The sequence below is a fragment of the Lacerta agilis genome, chromosome 9, assembly GCF_009819535.1.
Source record: "Lacerta agilis isolate rLacAgi1 chromosome 9, rLacAgi1.pri, whole genome shotgun sequence".
Lineage (NCBI taxonomy): Eukaryota > Metazoa > Chordata > Lepidosauria > Squamata > Lacertidae > Lacerta > Lacerta agilis.
The window spans coordinates 34826751-34843255 of NC_046320.1; the positions used below are offsets into that span (position 1 = coordinate 34826751).

Consider the following 16505-nt stretch of genomic DNA (forward strand, 5'->3'; position numbering starts at 1 on the left):
AATGTTCCAAGCAGTCAAATGTTTATTGTCATCTGCCTCCAACTACCAATGTCTTGTCTCCTCACTTTTTAAAATGTGCATTGACAATGGCAAACCCTTTTCTTCTGCGTTACTGCTGGCTGTGCTTCTGAATTCACTGTACGCAACCAAACACCGGCTTAGTCTTTTACAGTTCTTTGTAGTTGACGTTATACTTGATGACAAACGGCCTTGAAAATGTAGGGAACGTTCTCAAATTGCACCCAGTTCACGAGATTTATATGAATCAACAGTACATCTGAGCACACTCAGCAATGCATCAGCATCAAACTATTTCCCCTTGCGCTCACTCACATTCCTTGTTCAGCTTCACTGCTTTCTTAGGGTCAAACAAGAAATGCAATAGAGATGTGTGAATGCACTTCTCTCTCTTTAAAATCAGTGCAAATGCAAATTGGGTGAGGATTGGATCATAGCTTAACCCTTTCTGCCTACATTGTTTTCCTACTCATGACCCCCCCCCCGCCCCACCATCTGCTACTTACACTGGGAGGAGCAATTTCCATCAGGAAGATTGGACAGGGAAAAGATTAAATGGCTTTTCTCCCCCTCTGCCCCTGGTCCCAATCCATATCACCACCATACCTGTTAGCTGCAAAAAGAGAGAGAGAGAGAGACGGGTATGTGTATGCCCACTGCCACATCTAGTTTGATCCACTAGACACTTGTAGGCTGCGAAAACGGGGGTCCATCACAATGCTCCTCTTTGGCTTCCAGCTTTTTCTTGGCTTTCAGTGCAGGCGATACCTCTGGGTGGATGGAATCCAGCCGCTGTTCGCACCGGAAAGCAGTCAGGAAAGCTGTTCTGTAGTTGCTGTTCATCCAGCCATAGAGGAGTGGATTGGCAAAAGTGGAGCACATAGCAATGACATGAAAGAGTGTGTAGATCAGTTTGTATTCCTGCAAATCCAACACGTTGCTGTCAATATCACTGACGAGTTGAAAGATGTGGAAGGGCAGCCAGCAGACCCCAAACACCACCACAACACACACCAGCATCTTGGTAGTTTTCCGACGCCTCTGGTGGTAATGGTCCCCCGCCGCCCCGGGACTGATGTGGTTCTTTAGCTTACTCCAGATACGGATATAGGCATAGGAGATGATGGCCAGAGGCAAGACATATTGGATCAGGAACATCAAGACGCTGTAGATGGTGCCGTAATTGACCAGCCCTTCCCTGGGCCAGGCCTCAGCACAGACCACCATCTTGAAGTCCTGGTTGAGCTCAATGGAGAAATACTCCCGGAAGATAGCCAGAGGGCTGGCCAAGATGGCACTGACAGCCCAGGCCACCCCAATGATCAAGAAGCTGATCCTCTTGGAGATTTTGCTCTCCAGGTGATACACAATGCAGCGGTGCCGGTCCAAGGCTATCACAGTTAATGTCACTATGGATACCTGAACGGCAAGGCCTTGGGCGTACGGCACGAGGTGGCACAACACAGGTCCCAGCTTCCATTCTCCCAGCAATGTGTAAACTAACGTGAACGGCAGGCAGAGCGTGTTCACCAGCAGATCGGCCACGGCCAAGTTGGCAATGAAGAAGTTGGTCACCGTGCGCATGCTCTTGAACTTGATCACCACGTGGATCACCAAGGAGTTGCCCACTAGCCCAAGCAAAATGATGACGCAGTAGGCACAGATGAGGACGATCTGCACCTCCACCAAATTGGTGCTATCCTTCAGATCTCGCTTGGGGTCAGCAAGCAGGTCATCGTAGGGATGTTCGAAGCCTGGTGGCAAGTTCAGCCTGGAGTAGAGGTCCGTTTTAGTTAGTCTTGTCCGGTTTTCCATAGTTTTGGATCCTCCCATCAGCCCCATGTTCTCTGTAGGTGTGATAAGTTTCAAAACACAAGCCGTATTCTTCCCCTACAAAGAATACAAAGATGATGGACATGTTAAATAAGGGCAAAGTCAGGAGGTTTACTCCGAGGTAGGGTGTTGGTTAAATGAATTGGACTGGGAGGTACCTGGTTCAAATTGCATCTCAGCCCTGAATTCTTAGGGGCCCCAGGAAAGCAAATATATCTCAGACTCAGTTGCTTCATCTTTAATATAGACATAATACACACATTCTCACAACACACAGCTTTCAGATACTATGACCTGTTGATCTGCAGAGAAGCAGTGGAGTGTTCCCATCACAATGTTACGTTATAAGGAGATGTTCCTCTCTCACAAGCTCAGTGCTGTGATGGTGAGAGAAACTGTTCTCTGCTGCATTTTTCTTCCCATCACAGCACTGTACTGGGAGCTGAGATTCCTCTTCTCCTAGGCTGGTCTTTTAAGCAACAGTCAGGCACCACGAACAACAGAGAGCCAGCCAGCCCTTTCAATGGGCAATGATAAGCCACTGTTCTAGGATGCAAAGTAAGATGTAAACAAACCATTTGCTGCTCCCCAAAATTGCATGTCTGCTTTGGCAGAAGCTGTCATGATCATGTTAGTCCAGGCAGAAATATCCACTATAACTGGGAAGATGTTGTACAGTTCTAATTGGCAAACATTGGCTGGTACTGTATGTCAGCTCTCAGATCCTATCAAATGTTGAGTGCTACATGTCAGACATTAGGAATGTGCCCTGACCTTCTACTGAAAATTAAATATCAGATCCTATTTCAGAATGTAGAACATTTGCGTAGTCAAAGAAATTTCAGGGAATAATCACCAATGACATTAATAAAGAAGAACTTTGAGGATGCGGGTGGAATCATATCAGCTTCAGCAGAAAGCATGTGTGGCAATGCTTTTAAATACCTCTAGACTGATCTTCTGCCCTTCACAGCTAAGGATTTTGAACTGCATAAGGCAAAATTCATTGGAGGAGAACTCTAATGGATAGTTCATGAAAACATACAAATAAAATTATAGGTCTCAGCTACACAGCTCGCTGAAAATCAATTTCATGAACCAGATATATACAGAACAGGGCAATGGCACCCACCTGACCTTGCTGTCTGTATTGCTGCCATTTACCTGGAAGTAGAGGGAAGGTGGCAGCAGTGAGGTCAGCATGGTACGAACACATCAGTAGTGTCAATCCAGTGTTCTTGCCGATACATTTCCACTGTGCCAACCTCTTTCCTCCACCTTCTGGTAAGCAGCAGTGACAGGAGGTCAGCTGAGTGGCTCCATCAACTGATGCCGAAAGCTAAAGTCAGTCACCTCATGTGATTTTCCCACAAACAGAGCCAGTGTTTTGTGGTGGTTAAGGTGCCAGACTAGGACTAGCAAGACCAGGATTCTAGTCCCCAAGGAAGCTGACCGAGTGGCCTTGGGGCAGCCACAGTCTCTCAGCTTAGCCTACTTCACAGAGTTCTTGTGAGGATAAAATGAAGGAAGGTGTAGAGAGAACCACATTTGTCATCTTGTTGTTGTTTTTTAAAGAATTTATTGATTTTTACAACAAACAAATAGAACACCCACATTAACCCAACACCTAACTGAAAATAGACAAATACATATACACCAATAATTCTTCTTCTTATATCATCAAAAAAAGATCTTGATCGAATCTTGGCACAGACTTCCCCTGCCTTTCACCTTCGTTTCTAATACCAAATATTACTTTAATAACATCATATAAAGAATTAACACCTAATCTTGTTTTATAACATGCAAAAATTTAACAAAACTAACTTAACAAAAATTTAATCATATTATGACTTCATATTAATTCCACACAAAATTCTAGTTATTAACACATTATTCTCAATATAAATCACAGCAAATATCCTCTTTCTCTATAACTGCTGTTAATAACAAAAATTTAAATATCTCTTTTCTTAGTCCAAAAACTTAAAATCTTGACACGCCAGTTTCAGGTTACCATAGTTTATCATTTTTTCTTTTTACCGTTAATACAGTTCACCCTATCCCCCTTCTGTCCATTTTCTTTAGTCGTCTTACTCCAGAGCCGCTCCTCGAAGTGTCATTTTTCCTTACAAGTCCACAGATCCAGACAAAAACCAAAACAGTCCTTGCATAGAGCTTCAGGGTACGCAAATCCTCTTCTTCCAGCTTCTCCGGTTCACCATACCATTCCTCTTTTATTTGTAGACACAATTTTTTCACCGATGCTCCCGGGCTCTCACCTCGAGAGTTAGATATAACAATTCTCCTCGTCCTGGGTCTGCCACCCCGAAGGACGTTTCATTTTTCCAGAGTCGCCAGACCATTCCATCCTGTTCTTCAATCATCCCCTTCAGTTCCATGCCAAGGCTCCCTTCCAATGCAGCCATTTCTTGTAAAGTCTCCTCTGTGGGATATATCTTTTCTGACATGTCCCGGTTCAAAATCTCCAATTTTCGGTTGAGCAGTTCCAGTCTCAGTATAATAATCCTTTGTTCATCACTCATCTCACAGTTCATCACCAGATCGAAAACAAAACCCAGCATGGCAGAAGCGGGCATAGGTGTCAAATTACAGTTTCGATTTTCAGACTTCTCCATCTTAATGCCAGTAACTTTCCACTCAATCACAATCTTTCGCAGCCATTTTCCCTGTATCCAGGGTGCAAGAACCACAGATTTTAAAAAGAGATATTATCCACAGACTTGTTCCCCAGAGGGAAATCAAAGAAGTCTCACTTGTCAAAATTCAAATACTTTGTAGCCATCACTGTAACAGCAGTCTCTTAAACTGGTTACTTTCTATCCCCCGAAGGGAGGGAGGCAGGCTTCCTTTCCAAATGTCACCCGGGTCGTTAAAAAAGTACAAAAGCGAGTCCAATCCACTACTCACGGCCACCGGGTTTCTTTAATTCCAAACTTGACAGGTAGAACATTGACGCTCGTCGCGGGGGTTACCGCCGCTCCACGTCCCGGTTGGGGCATGTCCCCTATAGCCCGGCTCCGTTGCCCCTTCACCCCCACTCCCCCTTTACAGGGGGAGCGAGGGAAGGGTTCAGAGCCATAGTGGGCACAGCCGGGGAGCCCGGGGTGCGGGACGCTCTTCCCGCACCCCACCGGAGCCCCGCTTTGCGGTAGCGGGGCTCCAACCCCCGGGACGGACTGGGTCGCCTCGCAGCCGAGGCAACCCACGACCGCTCCGCGATGGCGTCGCCGCCGGAAGCACATTTGTCATCTTGAGCTCCTTGGAGGAAAGGTGGGCTATAATTGAAATAAAAAAGGCATATGTACACACATAGTACTCTTCATGCCCAGGGAATATACATAGGAAGCATTTCCCAGCTGCGACTGCTAGAAATTTAGTTCATTTTTGTGACTCTCACCATGCTGCTCATGATACTGATGATGTGAAAGTAATACCCTCAGTAAAGGAGAATGTTAGAAGCTACATGTCATGGACACCACACATTTTCTTTTAAACTCTAGAAAAGAGTGATAGAGTGACAGAAAAAAAGAGGCACATCTACGACCATCTAAACAGAACTAAAACATGAAGTTCCCCCCTGTCCCTTTAAAAGGTCAGTGGAGCAAAGCAGCTAGCTTTCAGGAGTACAAGCTGTACCCTGCAATAAACAAAAAGGGAACAGAAAGCATGCTTAATACTGAGGAGTTTTTCTATACAACGTTGACTTTGAAATTAAATTTTTAAAAACACATTAAAAATACCCTGAGGTAATGTTTCTTTGGCAGTGGAATGCACTTGGAGTGGTATTTCGAGAAGAAAACATCTCCCTTTTCTCTGCTGCAGAACCTTTCAAGGAACGATCAAAGAAAGGGGGGGGGACTTCTGCCTTTAGTTTATATATAAGCAGAGCAGTATAGAGTGAACGAGTATTGCTAACCAATGCTAAAGTTGTCAAAACTCTTCAGTTTATTATCAACTTGAGAGAATAAGCTCAAGAGAGACATGAAAATGAGCAAGTGTGTAAAGCTAGACTGTTTGAGCCTACAATCTTACTGACTTATCTGGGAGTAAATCCCACTGAATTCAATGGGACTTCCTTCCATGTAGGTATTATAGTGGCTCTGGAGCCAACTGACACTTCACAGGTAAGATTCACCTTCTCTTGTGTTGGCAGGGCGGTCCCTCCCCCTACCTGGCCGATTCCCTGGCAATGCCTCCCCAGGCGGGATTGGGTGATTGGCTGAGGTAGGCGGAGACCTCTGGGTATCCACCCTGGGGAGGGCGAAGCCAGCTCGTACTACAAGGAGCTGCACTGGGATCCGGGGGGGGGGGGGGCTGCGCGCAACCACGCAAAAAGCGCCCCCCATTTGATGTGGGGAGCGGTCATTGTAGGATTGCACTGACCATCTGTTTTAACACCCCCGTTTATATGAACAAGATGTTATAAGTCTTCCTCATTACGTGAGGACACATCCTGAACTGTGGGGATAGAATTCCTAAATCCAGGCTGTCACCGTGGCAACACAAACAAGGGCATTTTTAAATTATTCCAGAACAGAAAAGGTATTTTTTGGTTACCAATTTACCATATAGTTTTGTGCTGAGCAACTTAAGATACTTCCACAGAAGCTATTTTCGCTGAAATTATGCTCGCTCGCTTCCTGAGAGTATCCATATGATGCCCTTATTAGCCTGTTGCTTTCTAGTGTTTTCTGGAAAATCCTTTGTCTTTTCCACATTTTTTTCCCGCATGCCTAATCAATGGCAATTTTTGTGGGCAGCTTCAACCTGTCCAGAATAAACAAGTTAAACCCTATTAAGTTTTTCAGGGTACCTATGCATTTAAATTAAATGCTTCCTGTTAGAAAGCTCAGCCCATCATATTGCTCCTTCTTAATCTGTGGTGGTGGAGGCAGAATGAATAGGATCCGTTTTCCCCCTTGAATAACATCTCTACAATTACCCCAATGTCAGTTTCTCTTCTTGCTGGGTGTGAGAGAGATTTACTATTATTATACAGGGTGGAAACAGGGGAGCACTAAGCACAAGGAAGCCAGTTTGAAATGTGATTAATTACCTGGAGCAATTTATAAGGCTTCCACAACCATTCAGAAATATAGCCAAGTATGGAAAAGATACAGCCCTACCTACTATGAAGAAATTGTTGATAAAATTACCGGACATAGCAGAGATGGCACAATTAATGTGTTTAATTAGAGAAAAAACATTACTGACATTTATTAAGGATTGGAAGCTTCTTGCGGGCTTTTCTGCTTGAATGAGAAAATGAACTTGTAATATCTGGATTAGAAGATTGGCTCATAGAAAATAGAATAGTTGGATGTTAATGAGTGAATACTATATTTAACGGACAGACAGAGAACCTTTTTATCTTTCCATGTTCTTTTCTTTCTCTCTCTCTTTTTACTTCTTTCTTTCTTTCTTCCTCCACCCACCACGTTTTTTCTTCCATTTGTTCCTGTTCATTTTTAGATTAGATTTTCAAAGTATTTCTTTTACTCTGTTGTATAATAGAAAGATACTTTGTATTGGGCAAGACCTTTTGCATAGCTTTTGATAAGTACCAATTATATATATTCTACCAAGAAATGTAGTAAACAGAATTTACCTTAGTAGCTGCTGAACAGAACTATAGAGGACACTTCTTTGTAATCAAAGGTACCTAATAGAAAGTTGGAATCCTTTCCCACAGGCAATAGCATAACTAGCTGCCCGGGTGCCTGGTGCAACTCGCATGTCCTGCAGTCGGGGGCGGGGCACGCTGCATGAAGCCTCTCTGCCGCACAAGTCCCACTCTGCTATTTCAGGCAGCATAGAGCCTTCAGGTGCCTGCCCAAGCCACCACATCACACACACACCCTCAGTGTTGACAACCGGGGCAGTCCGCACCCCCCCCCACACACACACAACCCTTCCTCCACCAGTGTCCACAGGGGTGGGATAACCCTTTTTCTGCATTCCCTTGGGAGGTAATCTGTTGGATGCTGCGCACCAGCAGAGAGCAGAGCCAGGGCCGCCATGGCACAATGGGATCCCTCGGCGCCCCCGGCGTGCCGCCTCTCCGCCTGCCTCCCTCCCGCGCTGACCGCCCCTCGGGAGGGGGGGTGGGCAAGTGGGGGATGAGGGGCATGGTGCTGGAGTGGTGCGGGGCTTTGCATGCCCTTCCCAGCGCTCCAGCTGGAGCTCCGGAGGGCGGCCGGCTTGCAGCCCACCCGCCGGCGCGCGAGCGCCCGCCCGTGGGGATGGGGCGGGTTGGGGAGGGGGCGCCTGGTATGCCGGCGGGCTCATGGGGGCGCCCCTGGGGGGCCCGGCGCCCTGGCGCACCACGCCTCCCAGGCCCTATGACGAGATGGCCCTGAGCAGAGCCATAAACAAAAGCAGGGAGAATTTGAATCAAGAATGTATGACAGGACATTCCTTCCTCCCCTCTTGTATCCTAACAACACTTTCATTCTCTCTCTTCTCTCTCTCTCTCTCTCTCTCTCTCTCTCTGCCATCATCTTTCCCTCCATTTCCTCCCTCATTTCTACCCACATGAAATTAGGCCACAGGCTGTATGAAAGCGGGCTATGGGCCACATTAGGTTCCCAAACCACACATTGCCCACCTGCACTCTACTCTGCCGCAGGGTTGGCAATCCTCTGTTTCAAGGCACGGCTGGTGGCAGCTGCTATCAACACTTGCAAACTGCATGCGGACGAGAGAAAACCTGAAACAAAGCAACAGATAGATAGATAGATAGATAGATAATACTTTATTTGGCTATAAGCCCACAAGAAAGCAACAGAGCATGGTGATGCTAATAGTAAGTTGGCAAGCTAACAGTCTTGCTATCCTCATGTTTCCACAAGGCATAAAATATACAAGGCACACATTTGCCATGTTTCCTGTCCTTATAGCCAGCGGCTTTATCAGATGGACACAGCCCTGCAGAGTGAAAATATAGGCAACCACCATGGTGGTATTATTATTACCTGAACCCACTCTTTGTGTCAGATGAACATGCCTCGGGCATTATTTCCCCAGCTGCTCCTCTGTATGAAGGCAAGCCCTAGCCTGAGTCAATTAGAACTTAATGAACCATTCTAGACCTATTGAAATTCTATATTGCCTTTCCCAATAGCAATGCATTTGTAGGCTACATTCTGTTAACTTACGTGCCCTGCTCCTTATGTTTACAATATGTGGGAAGCAAATGTATTATGGCTTGCAAAAAAAAATGGTGGTGCAACTCAGGATTGCTGCGCTGCAAAGCACAACTGCAGGTTTTCTGGGGATGGGGGTGAACCCCCAGTTGCCAAAGGAATTTGTGACCATTCATTTCCTGCACATCCTTAATAATGCATTGATTATCCTGCTCTATGCCTTTAACCAGGGACACCCTACAATGCAATTTTATCTGCTGCCAAGGTCACACCAAATGTTAATGAAGTAAAAAAAAAAAGGTTGCCTTCAGCTTTTCTCATTCAAAGAGATAAGGTGTTTAAAAACTTGTGTGTCAGAGAAATTCATTTATTTTAAGGTTTGTTTTATATGTAAGGCACAGACAACACCCAAGTGGCCACATTTTATAATTGTGAAGCAGTAAATATTATAAGCAGCTATGTGCTTCTTTTCTCCGTTTTCTTTCTTTTTTAAAACCAAAAGCAAACTCGAGGAACAGGGAAACTGTGACCCTCCAGGCATTCCTGGACTACAAATCCCATCACCCTTGGGTTGGATTTGGGAGCCCACCAACATCTGGAGGGCACAGATTCCCCAACCTTGCTCAAGAGGCTGCAGGTTGCAGGAGAGGAATAGCCGCACAGTGGACTTCTTTTACTTATTCATTCATTCAAGGAACAAAACAACAAAAAAGCAATTTGCATTTCACCAGAAATGGCTCGTCAGTGGGGCAAAGCCGTTACACTAGCCTCCCAGCTGTTGGTTTGCTGGAGAGTTGATGCGGTGGAAGCTTGGCATGGTGCAAATGCATCAGCAGGAACACCAGATTGGCTGCATCCATGTGTTTGCACTGTGCTGGCCTTCCCACCACCTCACCCTCTCATTCTGAGAAAGTAACAGCAATGCACCTGCTGGGAAGCTAGCAGAATAGCTCTCCCCACCCCTAATCAGCAAGTCTGCCTCTGCATTTCATCTTAAAAAGATAAAAGCCCTATTTATTCCAGTTACTGAAAATCATATCTAGAGGACTTGCTGTTTTTCCACTACTCAGCTGTTTTCCAAGCTGCATGGGGAAATATATGGGTTGTCAAGAGTTTTCCCTTGCAAATGGAGAAAAAAAGGGGGAGCAGTTTGCAGGCTGGGTGAGCAGGCAAATGGCAAGGAAGGACATAGTTAAGCAGTTCCTCCCCTCTCCCCTGCTCCAAATTGCAGCCAAGACATGGGTTTTCATTTTTTTAAATGATCAGAGGAAGGCTTAATTTGCGTGCCTCCTGTGTGTTGTTCACTCTGACACTGTAAAGCTATTGTTGCTGGATGACACTGAACTTGTTGTGAAACCTGATCACCTGTAAAGGGGGCAGGTTATAGAAACAGCCCCTTTCTCCCTTTACTCAAAAACTATATGGAGAACAGTAGGGGTCCTGAGAATCCTGAAGCTGGCCACCTCTGCCTTGGAGTACATCTATGCAGCAACTTTAAAGAAGAGGTGGGTCAGCATCTACCATATGTCCAACCCTCACCGTCCATATCTGGCCACAACTTCAGCCCTCTCTGGTTCATCTCCTGTTGCTCATCCAACACCACCTGATACAGGCAGGGGTGTCTTGCCCATAGAGGCAAGTGGCGTGGGGTGCCGGGGTGCCAAGTTCTGGAGTGCGCCAGGGAAGAGGTGGAGGCTGGACGTGGCACCTCCTGGCATCAGCTTGCCACCCTCGCCCGCCTCGCTGAAGCAGCGCTGTGCCCGGAGCCTCCACCTCTTCCCCATCAGAGGAGTCGCCCTCCAGCTGCTGCCTGCCTCCTCCAGCCCCGCAAAGCTGTCGGCAGCACCGTAAAAATGTCAGCAACTCTGGGAAGGGGGGAACGCCGACGGGATCTTTGCACCATGGCGCTGGACATACTTAAGACGGCCTTGGTCAGAGGAATGCCCTGTAACAGGTAATAAACATGGAAAGAGTCACGCTTATCAGCTGTCAAAAGGGGGGCAGGGGAGAAGTTCCATGGGGAAGAGGTGGGAAAGGTATGCCATGGATGTCCCCTTAGAAACTTGGGGCTGGGAAATTTTTCACTCTCTTGTAAACATCACCACCTCCCCAGCCGATCTGCATTACCTTTGCTGAGGCTTCTCAAGCTGTAAAGGTTACATCTCTGTGGTACGGATGGTGGAGGTCACAGGGCTAGTAATAATATACTTTAAGTCAATCACACCTGTGGACAGGTGAAACAAAAGTATATCGTGGTTGAAATGTAGATGCAAAACTATCTTCCTGCACAAGTAAGGTAGGAAACTGGTGTCATGGGTGACCAGAAATCACATTTGCACACAAGGAATGAAGCCATTGCTAAAAGGTTGTTTTAGTGTGCCTCATGGAAAGAGTGGGGGAAACTACTGAAACCTGATCCTAGCCATGTTTACTCGGAAGTTGGCCCCACTGGGGACTATTAAAGTAGAAGCCAGTGTGCTGAACTACATAATGGAGCAGACTTCAGACTTGTTGTGTCTACTTCCCTCATCTACAACCCAAGATCCACCAACAAGCTCCAAGTGTCCTAGTTTGCAAATAACATGAAGCCAAACCATGGCTATCCATGAACGAGTGAGTATGCAGGTAGCCACAGCCAAAGCTCATCTGAATCTGAGTGTGTGGTTTGTCTGGGCCACTATGAGTTGCTGTGGGTCACACTTAGATATGGCTTGGCCCAACATTATGTGTGAAGTGGGCCAGTGAGAAGTCAATAACAGGGTGCTTCTGAACCTTGGTATTTGTTTTTCACTTCCAGAAATGAACTGAGGTTGCAGTCCTTTCACACAAAAGATTAACCCTGGTTAGCTTTCTTCATTTCAGCAGCCCCACTTAAGTGGAAAAAGTAATTTCGTTGTTACCATTGCTAAACAACTAGGAATCATGAATCCTTGCAGGTTTGTTGCAAATCACCCAACTTACCTAGGTAAGAATAAATCCCAGTAAACTCAATGAGGCTTACCCTACAACAGACATATACAGAGCTGCACTGTAAATAAACATACAATTACGAAGTCTGCTAATAATGCATGTAGCATGCAGTTAGGATGCATAACATACAATTCAAATAACCCTGCACTTACTCCGAATTAAGAAAAAAGCATGTTAAAATTTCTTTGACAAAAAATTATTTTTAAAAACTGTATTGAAAGGCTGCTTCATTTTTCTACAAAATTTCATCTTCCATATCTCTCTTTTCATCAAGCTTTTCATCCTCCTTTGGGCTAGAAAATGATCAGATAATGTTGTTTTCTTCTCTTGACACCACCTTTTCTTTATATCCTTGTTAAAGCACTCTGCTGAGTTTGCTTCATCCAAGGAAGCATTTTTTGGGTAGCAGCACCAGAGGGGAAAGAAAGAATGAAGATACTTCAAGAATCCAACTACACAAGCAGAGGAGAAATTGCATTTGGTTAACAAATGCTGAAAATTGGAAAGATCGAGGGTGTTTGATGGGGTTGTTACTAAGAATCCTACTGTATTGTATATAAAATCCTCATTATTTCTCTTTGTCTCTCTTTCTTTCACCTATTCTGAAGCATGCTGGTTTTCGCTAATGCTGTTTTTTTACTCGAATGGGTGCACAAAAACATCTTGCAATCATGCTTCTCATAATCCATATTCCAGCACTGCTCTGCGGATTTTAGAACTCCTGCTGGACTCATTCTGCAATGGCCTGGTTCACACATCAAGTTAAACAGGGAAGTGATGCCCTCCAGATGTTGCTTCATGTCTGCTCCCATGATCCCTGACCACTAACAAAGCTGGCTGGGGCCGATGGGAGTCGGAGTCCAACAACAACTTCAGGACACTACATTGGCCACCCCTGCATTAAACCACAGTTAGCATAACCTATGGTTTAATATTGTTACACGCCGTCCCAATCTCCAAGCAGGAATCCAAGTACTTTCTCGGGGTTTGTGTTTCCTTTTGTAAAGGAGGCAAAGCGGAGACTGTGGTGTGTTTATGATATATGGTTAAGACCACCTGAGCCTACTGGGAAGGGGTTCCCAGCATTACACTCCAAGGGGGTCTCTTGCTTCTCCCATAGGCACAGTGAACTTGGATCCAACAGAGAAATCAGCCATGCTCTCTGTCTGTTTCACAGCCTGCCACAGTTTCTGCCAGTACTTCACTGTCAAGTGCTATCGTAAAACCTCTGCCCTTTTGCCTCTTGCTAGCTACCTCTCTAGATGAAGGAGGGGCTCACACCCTTCTGCCTTTTGGCACAGAGTAACTACTTTGTTAATCACCCATCTATCTCCCTGCCTCTTTTTGACTTGGCCATCATTAGGCTTTATACCCCCTAACAACTCTCACTCAGCAAGCCATCATCAGGTTGGCCTGGCTTGTATTTATAACATAAGCTGTTTGGCACAGTTTAACTCTCCAAAGCTTGATTAGTTCTCAGTTTTATCCAACCCAGGAAATTAGGGTGTGTGAGGGAAAGAGGGGCCTCTTAATTTTATAGCCTTACAGAATCTATAGTCCAGGTTAATAACAGGGACTCAGTCCCATTTTCTTTATTTTGAGGGACCAAACAAGGGTGTCCATTATCTCTGGTACTTTTTGTTCTGCCTTTTTTTTTTTAATCCCCTCAACATTTTACTTCACAATAATGAATTGATTAACACAGAACTGGGAGAACTTGGGAGAACACCTGCAGCTTGTTTTAGAAGACAGAAAATATGGATGGTTGCTTTGATGGAAAACTGATTAAATGGGTAAAGGCTCTCAGGATGCTGATGACTATATTGAAATATGGCATCCATTTATAACTTTCTCAGATGAAAATAATACAATCTGGCATCCACCACGTGCACATGATTGGTTATGGAACAATGAACTCCACTCTTGAAACCGTTTTGTCCTACTTGAGCAAGGAGGGGTAATTTGTTGCCGTTGGGAAGAGATTTAATTTTGTATTGACTGAAATCCAATGAAACTTCCTATTTAAAAATCCGACAGTTTAATGGGACATGCAAACCAGGTCAATGTGTCCATTCTACATCTCAAATACACTCTAACAAACCATCTTTACAAACCATCTTTACAAGCAAACTCATCTATAAACATATCTACAAGCTCATCTATAAACATATTTGCTCAGAAGAGAATCCTGATGATTTCCATGGGATCTGATTTCACCCAAAAGAAACTTAAAGTGACCTCCTAACATAAAAGTTTGCAATGTGTTATTAACTTTTCTTCCAATGAAGAGAAGCTGCTGGTTTGAAAGAAATACAGAGCTGTTGAGAAAGGCAGGAGTTAAAGAAGGAAAGGCTACGATTTTAATGCTCCAAACAATCTGATCCATTATTTATGCCATATGGCCTGCTTTTTTAAAAAAGCATTACTGCTAGCTGACATTATCCTGGGTTGAAGTAAGTTTGATGCACAAAACACTTCCTTCCCCAGCCTTCAATAATAATGGTAATAGCTGTTTAAAAATCCCCCCAGCATTCTTGCAGAGCTGGCTGGTCCATTATTAACTGATAACCTATGGGATGTACACGGGGTGCAGCAGGGTAGAGACTGAACGCAACAAAGCACAACAAGAAAAGCAGAGAGATGTGTAGCAATATGCTTGCCAAACACTTAAATACAGGCGACTCCTGAATGCTTTGTTACTGCAGTTCATAATTCAATTATTCCGGCGGAGTTCAATAAATTCCCATAGGGTGACTGCGGAGTCTGTAGCTTGTAGCCGGCAACCTGAGGTTCTTAGTGTCTAATTACCATCATCCCCATCCCCATTATGACATTCAGAGGCTGCTACCACGGACCAAACACACACGCATCTCCCCGCGTCAGTTTATGTCCTGTCACTCTGAATCATAGCTGTCAACTTTTCCCTTTTTAAAAAAAGGGAAATTCCCTTATTCCGAATAGGATTCCTCGCAAGAAAAAAAGGGAAAAGTTGACAGCTATGCTCTGAATCCCCGTGCGCAGCAATGCTCAAGCGCTCGCGTATTAATTCGAACCAGAGAAGAGAATTGCCAGTTACCAGATGACCCTTTCCTCCCCGTGGAGATCGAGTCGCCAAAGCACGAGCGAGGCTCTCCTTTTGCCCCCCCCCCCCCGGGCAGCGGCACTGGAAGCACCAGGACTTTTGCTTAGAAAGCAGGAGCGGAGGAGATGGGGGCAGAAGTGTCCAAGTTTTGAAGGCACTCCCAGCCAGGGCGGGGACGGGTGCCTCGCCTGGGTGGAGGAGGGACGCGAAGAGTTGCCCTCCAAGTACCCAAGGGGGGCTGTTCTTCTTGTGTGGTGGTGTTGGGGGGGGGGTGCGGGTTTTGACTTACCGATCTCCCGTGCCTTTGCTTCCCTTCTCGCCCACCTCGCAGGGGCTTGACTCCTCTCCCCGCCTCAGCCCGACGCTCCGTCTCTGCCGCCCGAAGTTTGCAGCGGCTCTTCCATCTCCGGGACGAAGGAGGCGCCGGCGTGCTCACCTGCCGAAGCTCGCCCGGCCACTGAGCGGGAGCGGGCAGAGGACGCCGAGGGGAAGGAAGGAAGGCAGCGGGGGAGGGAGGGGGGGAGGGCACCAAGAGCCCCGCCCACTCGTGCCCGGCGGGGCGGGGCTTCGCTCCGAATCTCTTCGGAACGCCGGCGGGCAGCCGCGCGGGGGAGGCATCCCGACGAGGAAACGAGCGCCTCTGAACATATGCAGAGAGCCACGCAGCTATGGCATGAATGGCGTGGCCGTGGGGCAGGCGTCAGCCCCGGGCGGCGTCTCCCTCTTCATAATTGAACCGGTTTGTGAAAAAAAGGAAGAGAGGGGAGCACTTCGGCCCCTCAGCCCCCAAGTGTGTCTACTCAGAAGTAAGACCATTGAGTTCAGCGGAGTTTGCGCTCAGGTAAGTGCCGAAGTGATTGCAGTCCGACGACGAGCCACAGGTTTATCGTCTCGGCTGAAAACCCATGAAAAGGAAGATGATGGGGATTGGGGTGTGATTTGGGGGTGGGGCGTTTCAGATAGATTCAGATGGTTTATATCATGTCACAACAAAGTGGATTTTCTGTAAATCCGAGTGGGTCTCTCGCGGTTAGTGTCTAAAAAAACAAGCTCTCCAAGTGCTATGGCGACCTAAGCGACTTTCCATTTCCTTTTTCATTCAGGTTCATATTGGTTCTTGAATAAAGAAACAGAACTTTATTGGACAATTAGTTCCGATTTAGCACTAGTAGCGGCCTAATCCGGAGAGTGATGCGGACCTCAGCCACATGATGCTCCGTAGGCGAAAGCTGATCATTCTCATTTATGTTCGGTTGGGGAGGATGCAGAATCCAGGGCAAGCGTTTACATCAAACAGGATCAAGTGGGAAAGTTTGTTGTTGTTGCTTGTCCAGGATTGCACCACTTCTAAAAACCTGGAAAATGTGTGTGCGTCTTTTAGTGCCCAACAACAACAACATGTGCACCTGGAAAACTAGCATGACAGGAATATG

General features: G+C 46.0%; 1 protein-coding gene across 5 annotated transcripts; it reads right to left on the minus strand.

Moving 5' to 3' along the window:
- Positions 1-531: 531 nt before the first annotated feature.
- Positions 532-15834, minus strand: NPY2R (neuropeptide Y receptor Y2). 5 transcript variants are annotated; one of them, XM_033160551.1, is made up of 2 exons: positions 15362-15591; positions 532-1908 (listed from the first exon to the last, which is right to left on the minus strand). In XM_033160551.1, the coding sequence occupies exon 2, from the start codon at positions 1858-1860 to the stop codon at positions 697-699; it is 1164 nt and encodes a 387-aa protein (XP_033016442.1). In that variant the 5' UTR covers positions 1861-1908; positions 15362-15591; the 3' UTR covers positions 532-696. The 5 variants fall into 5 exon arrangements, 2 of the variants coding, with proteins under 2 accessions (XP_033016442.1, XP_033016441.1); XM_033160550.1 differs by lacking the exon at positions 15362-15591 and adding an exon at positions 8483-8596; XR_004427350.1 differs by lacking the exons at positions 532-1908; positions 15362-15591 and adding exons at positions 3062-3177; positions 8483-8596.
- Between the last annotated feature and the right edge of the window lie 671 nt (positions 15835-16505).

What these genes read in the sequence shown, in the direction of transcription:
- NPY2R (XM_033160551.1), bottom strand. Translation starts at nt 1,860, where the DNA reads ATGGGGCTGATGGGAGGATCCAAAACTATGGAAAACCGGACAAGACTA.